Source organism: Chrysochloris asiatica, unplaced genomic scaffold (genome assembly GCF_000296735.1).
Source record: "Chrysochloris asiatica unplaced genomic scaffold, ChrAsi1.0 scaffold00038, whole genome shotgun sequence".
In the NCBI taxonomy this organism is placed as follows: domain Eukaryota; kingdom Metazoa; phylum Chordata; class Mammalia; order Afrosoricida; family Chrysochloridae; genus Chrysochloris; species Chrysochloris asiatica.
In genome coordinates, this window is record NW_006408556.1 from 8,479,801 (window position 1) to 8,486,601 (window position 6,801).

At 44.4% G+C, this 6,801-nt stretch overlaps 1 protein-coding gene across 1 annotated transcript in view; it reads right to left on the minus strand.

Moving 5' to 3' along the window:
• GLO1 (glyoxalase I) overlaps window positions 1–5,634 on the minus strand; it is a 28,348-nt gene extending 22,714 nt beyond the window's left edge. Inside the window, exon 1 of the mRNA XM_006860579.1 lies at window positions 5,545–5,634. Within this exon, the coding sequence (XP_006860641.1) occupies window positions 5,545–5,628 (84 nt within the window). The 5' untranslated portion in view covers window positions 5,629–5,634. The remainder of the gene's footprint in view (window positions 1–5,544) is intronic.
• Between the last annotated feature and the right edge of the window lie 1,167 nt (window positions 5,635–6,801).

The following is a 6,801-nucleotide window of genomic DNA, read 5'->3' on the forward strand; positions in this document are numbered from 1 at the left end:
TATGGGCAGGGCCTCCTCCCTCATTCTTAGTTAGCTTAACCACTGTGCTTTAGTACTTAACTACTAAACCACCAGGGAGACTTCAGATAAGACAGGAGCCCCACATTATAAAATATTGTTGTTGTTAGTTGCCAGTAAGTTGGCTCTAAATTATGGCAGCCCCATTAACAAAAAAACAAAACACAGCCTGGTCCCATGTCAGCTTCACAATTGTCCAATTGTCGGTATGCTCAAGTTCATTGTTGTACCCACTTCCAACCTGTAGGGGAGGGGGGAATGCTCACCTTCCAGTCAGTATTAGATCACACACTATTCTGTGTGATCCTTCTAGTGTTTTGTGACTAATTTCATTGACCCCCTCTTCCTAGTCTACCTTAGTCTGGAAGTTCTGCTGAAACCTGTCCACCATGGGTAACCCATTAGCATTTGAAATACCAGTGACACAACTTCCAGCATCATAGCAACAAGCAAGCCGCCACTACACGACACACTGACAAATGGGTGGAGGATTATAATGCATAATATATGTATTTATGTCTGTTTCTATAAGTAGACAAATACAGTCATCCTTGAAGGCTGGACTTATGGTTTTTGTATCTATTCAACCCATCTTACCTCATGTACATCCCTAGCATAGAGTAGAACATACACTAATAAAACTTGTCAAATTAAAAACTTTTTAAAAATGGAATGGAATTGTTTTTTCCAAATAAATCTTAAATGGAAACCTAACATGTAAAACTATCAAAAGGCCAGGGGTGGGGTGGAGGGAAGAGCTGCCTTATAACTAAACAGGAGAGGAGGTGGCCTTCCATTCACACTGCTGGAGACCCAGTTTTCTAGTTAATTAAACTTTGTAAAATTATCTAGGTCCATAATTCTGTTAGAACCACCCAGATGCCATTTTCTTATTCTGATAAGAGCTAGGACTTTTCACCAACAACATTTAGCATTGTGTCTAGGTGCTAAATTGGTTATTTTTGAATGAATGAAAAAAAAGGCTATGGCTCCCCAAAACAGTAACCTTTCCATAAAAGCACTCTTCCAATATTTCTTGAAATTCTGAGGATTTGCCTCTGAACGAATTTGGTTCATGAGAAGTAGAACCATGTGAAATCAGACATTGGTGGTGATCATTTAGAAACAGCAACAGCAGTGAGGGCATTACCTGCTGTATCAAAGGACACCAGTAAAGACAGTGAAAAGAATGATCCTCAGGATCGTGTCACTTACCGAAGGAGTATTTGGCCTTTGGAAGAAAGCCAGTAGCTAAGCAAGACAGCCTTGGGTATAGATAGCCCAGCTAGGCATTCTTCAGCTAGCTTTTATGGTAAAGATGCAGAGCTCCACAAGCAAGCTGAATTTCTACCACTGCTGCTCTCTCCTTTCCACACCACACCAGGCCCTTATCACTTAGCTCACCATCTGGAAGAGCCTTGTTAGTGGCCTCATCATCTCCAGGTTTTGATGACTCTAATCTACCCTCTCCAGGGTCACTGTAGGTCGGAACCAACTCGATGGAACAACAACAACAATCTACCTTATGGAGTTCTGCTGTGGTGCTGTGGGTTAATGCACTGAACCCCAAGCTCGGTTCGAACTCACTAGCAGCTCTTGGAAACCCTATATAGGGTCACTATGGGTTGGCACTGACTCGATGGCAGTTAACAATGACAACAATAATCTACCCTATAGAATGGTTTGCAACCCTGAGTGATTCCCTACTGCCTGTATAAAATCTATCTTCCTTAGATGAGACCTTCAAGGTGGTTTACAATCTGGCTCTAATCTACCATCCCAGCCTTCTCCACATTGCATCTCTGTCATCCCATCATCATATTTATACTCAGATGCCCTCCTATGTACCTCCATCTGCTGGAATCAGACTCATCTTTCAAGGCATGGAACCACAGGCATGTTCTTCTTGAGACTTTCTCTGATCCCTACCTTAAAATACAACTTTAAATAGCATTAGTCTTCACAATTTATAGAATGCTGATACATTTTACCCTCCTACCAGTTTGAACCACAAGGTTGCTAGTTCAAACCCACCAGCACTCCTCAAAAACCCTATACAGGGCCGCTATGGTTCAGAACCGACCCAATAGTACGTAACAAGACAGAAACAAAGGCACCGCTGAGAGAACTGGTCTACAGCCATTCACTGATTGCAGACATATTTAAACACATTTTGTTGGAATAAACTTATGCACGTATGAACTGGAAATCTAGCAGCAATACTTTTTGACTCCCCCCCACCCCCGCATGTGTGTACAGGTGTACTTAAAAGATAATGTACGTCCACAAGAACATCCAAACTTGCACATAGCACCCATTTGACCTAGCCTCGATTAGAACTTGACTAGAGGAAGAGAAAAAAGAAAACAATTTTTGATAAAGGAAATGAGGGTAAAGTGGTACAATTTGATGAACTTGATCTATAGTCAAGGAGGCGGTGGTGGTAGTGATTGTCATGGAGTTGGAACCGACTCATAGCGACCCTATACAGTGTTTCCGAGGCTGTAAATCTTTCCGGGAACAGAAAGCCTCATCTTTCTCCCGTGGAACAGCTGGTAGCTTCGAACTGCTGACCTTAAGGTTCGCAGCCCAATTTGTAACCACTACACTACCAGAGCTCCTTATTCAAGGAGGTTGTTGTTGTTGTTGTCAGGTGCCATCGAGTCAGAACCGACTCATAGCGACCCCATGCACAGCAGAACGAAACAATGTCCGATCCCGGGCCAACCTCACTATCGCTGTCACACTTGACACCATCAGTGATGCCACCTGGCTGATCCATCTCGTTGGGGGTCTTCCTCTTTTTCTCTGACCCTCCATCTTACCCATTCAAGGAGGTAGTAGCTCAAAATACCAACAGAGAGGGAAGGAGTCTTCATATCAAGTATCAATGCTATCCCCTCTGTACAAAAGGTAGATAGGGACCGGCAACTTAAGACACTGGCTACCTAAAATGAGGGGCGATAAAGGCACAAAGTGACTGGCTTATAAGGTTTCAAGAGGGAGTTTAGTTTCAGAGTGCATGGGAGAAGATAGAGTCACCACTGAATAGTTTTCATTTTGTCTACATTGGTTTGGTAAGAAGAAGAGATGGAAATTAAGATTCTTACGATTTAATAGTAATTGTTATCATGACTAATTGTGACTATCACAACTGTAAAGGTAGATTTGTAACAATAACTGGGGAGTAGTTAATCTTACATTCCAGGAACAGAGGACCCTAGTACCATCAAGGGAGAAGAGAACAGGCAGAATGTGGGACCCTATCCAGAAGAGCAAGGGACACCAGAGATGGAGGCAGAGATGAGGACAGGGAGAGAGGAAGCAGCTGAGGACTCTGGACTCATGGAAAGAGAGGGATTGAGTGCTGGCGGCCAGGAGGAAGGCTTGCAGAATGTGCCCTTTGGTTGTTTAAATTATTATATATTCCTGAGTGTTCTTTATATACAGTCCCCCCTCCAAAAAAGAAAAAAAGAAACAGATGATGCATGGAGGAGAAATGATGGTGTGTAGATGATTGTTCTCCCATGTAAACGATCACTCCATTCACAACAAAAACTGAAAATAAATCACTTTAAGGGAGAAACTTAAAAAAAAAGACTGCCTTAAGGAAAATTATCACTGCTTTCAATTACTTAAGTAGAAATTGTTGTTGTTAAGTGCTGGTGAGTCGATTTCGACTTATAGTGACCCTGTGTTGGGTTTCCAAGGAGCATCCTACTGAGTAGAAGAGTTTCCTATTAATTCTCAAACTGTCTTCATTTGTTTTCTTTTAAAGTAGCTTTGACTACTTAATAAAAAGTAACACAATGATTTAAAAGAGCAGAAGTAGTGACATTATGCTGACCACTCCAGTCATAGTATCTAAATCAACTGCCAGATCATGGCCTTGGTAGCACTCAGAGGGAACATTTCTGATGCAAAGCAAAACTTGATCACGTAACTGCTTTTAGATTATGTACAAAGTCTTCACTGAAGCCCTCTAAAAGCTCCAATTAAATCCAGTTAATGCTAACCTCGTGTGGATGGAGAAATAGATAACATATTCTCAAGCATGAAAAAACTTTCCAGTTTAGACGATGACCTATTCATTTGTTATATGTCTCTCTTCTCCTCTAACAACTAAAAAGTAACACTCATATTTGTGTTTCTTTAAATTTCCCCAACTCAAAAAATAAACTGCCATAAAGTAGTTTAAAGACTTTATATTAAATGCATATTCGTTACTATGACAATGATGCCACATAATATTAAAAAAAAAAAAAAGATAATGGAAATCGCCCATGAACTTTTTGAAGGCCCACTGTGTGTGCTGTGTGTATATACATACGTATCTATATGTTGTTAGTGCTGTAGATTGGTTCTGGCTCACAGTGACCTGTATATGGTTTCTGAGGCTTTAAATCTTCGCGGGAGTAGAAAGCCTCATCTTTCTCCCGCAGAACGGCTGGTGGACTCAAACCGCTGACTATATCCTTTCATTTTGCAGTATTTTTCTTAAGTACCAGGCGCTACTCTAAGCAATTAGAGGTTTCTGATTCTTGCTGTGAAGGTAAAGGGCAAGCAGGGGCCAAAGTGATCGACCATCTGCTCCTCTCTGGTGGTGGTGGTGAAGTGCCGTGGATTCCGACTCGGAGCGACCCTGTTTAGGGTTTCCAAGGCTATAAATCTTTACGAGAGCAGAAAGCTTCGTCTTTCCCCGGCGGAGCCACTGGTACTTTCAAACTCGCAACCACTACGCTTATAAAGGTCTGCATAAAGCACATATTCATTTTTTGGGGAATTTACAAATTACACAAAGGCGTTTACTGACAATAAATACACTGGATTAACTCTCCGAGTGGCTCTAGTATTGACAATGCACCTAGGTACCACACCTAAGTGAGTTACACTGACTCATTACAGACATGTTAAGTAAACAAGCTGGAGGGGTAAAGTACTAGTTTGCAACAGGTCATTCCTCTTACGAGGTCTCAGCAGGAAATCGAGAACCTTGACGTGATCTGTAACTTCTCCAGGGGGCCACCACGCACAGAGAGGGCAAAACAGTGGTCCGTAGTATGCAACAGTAAAAACCAAACATAGCGAAATCCTGGGTGCGGTGACACTCGGAGCGATCAGTTTGGAAATGTAAAGCCTTATACCAGGTCTGACCGAGACTGGGAGGGATGGCGCAGACAGGGATCTATGAACCCATGATTCGGAGTTCTGAAACTGCTCATAAGGGCATGGCGAATGGCCTGAGAACACCCCCTCACAGATAAAGGAGCCTGACAGTGGGTTAGCTTTGGCTTCCAGTTATCATCTCAAAATAAACAACTTAACGCAAGTAAAGTCGAAGTCTTTGAAACAACCTAAAGAAAAGAGTTCCCTGGATTCATGGCGGGCCACAGTCCTCCCACCGGGGGAGGTTAATGGGATCCGCTTGCAGCCCGGGCCTGGCCCAGCGGAGCCCGCTATTTGTTCACTCCGGGCGCCACAGTCACTCAACGCGGAGCCTCCAAGCGGATCAGGATTTGCGCCCACCTTGGTGCTGGGGTCTGCGTCGGAGCAGCACTTGAGAGCGGCCTCGTCAGTGAGGCCGCCGGACGCGGGTTGAGAGTCTGCCATGGCCGCACTGCAGTATCACCTACGCCAAAAGCCAGGAACCCAGCTGCCGCCGACACTCCTCCACCCAAGCTCCGCCGCGGCTTTTACAAGCTACTGCTGAGCACAACGCCGCGCCGTGGGGAGGGCCGCCGCTAACTTCTAGCCAATCGCTGAGCGGAGAGCAAGCTAGCTCTCTACTGATTGGATCCCAGTGAATCAGAACCTCAGGGTTCTACGTCCAGAGACTACAACTCCCGAGGCGCCTTGCGGACAAGGGAGGCGAGAAGTTTTTAAAAACCCAACCCAAACCAAACCAAACCCTTTGCCACCATGTCCATTCCCACTCACTGCGACCCTATAGGACTGCCCCATAGTGTTTCCTGGAGTCCTGTGGCGTTGTGTGTTAATGCCCTGGACTGCAGTCAGTTTGAACCGCAAGATCGGCGATTCATGCTCACCAGCTGCTCCTTAAAATCGGTATCCTGACTAGTGGCAAGACCTGGGGACTCTTGGGCCCAGAGTCAGTGACATAGCCGTGGAAGACTGGAGTGGAGAGTGAAGTGTCCAGCTGATAAGAAGAGAGGGCATATCCACAAGAACACCCACACTTGCAGATAATACCCACTTGACCTGGCTTCAATGACTGGATGATCAGAGCACAACTAGAAGAAAGAAGAGGATAAAAAGAGTAATCTGATACAATTTGATGAACTTGATCTACATCTATGGATGTAGTAGCTCAAAAGAGGAAACAATCTTTACATCAAGGATCATTCCCACCCCCTCCATACACAGAGTAGACAGGGATGGGCAACTTGGACATTGGCTACCCAAAGTGGGAGGGCTGCAAAGTCAAGAAGTGACTGGCTTTCAAGATTTCAAGAGGGAAGCTAGATCCAGAGGGCATGGACGAAGGTAGAATCTCCACTTAGTAGTATCCAATCTGTCTAGGTGGAACCGATGAAAGGAAATGCAGATAGGTCTCTTGTGATACAGTGGTGAATAATTGTTATCAGGACTGATTGTGAGGGTTGTAAATGTAAAGGTAGACGTTTTGTGGCAAGGAGAGGAGTGATTAACTTTGCAGTCTAGGAGCGGAGGTCCCTGGAACCATGAACTGAGAAGAGAGGAGAGCAAGACCCTACCCAGAGAAGCGATCCCTGAGATGGAGGCAGAGATGTGGACGTGGAGAGA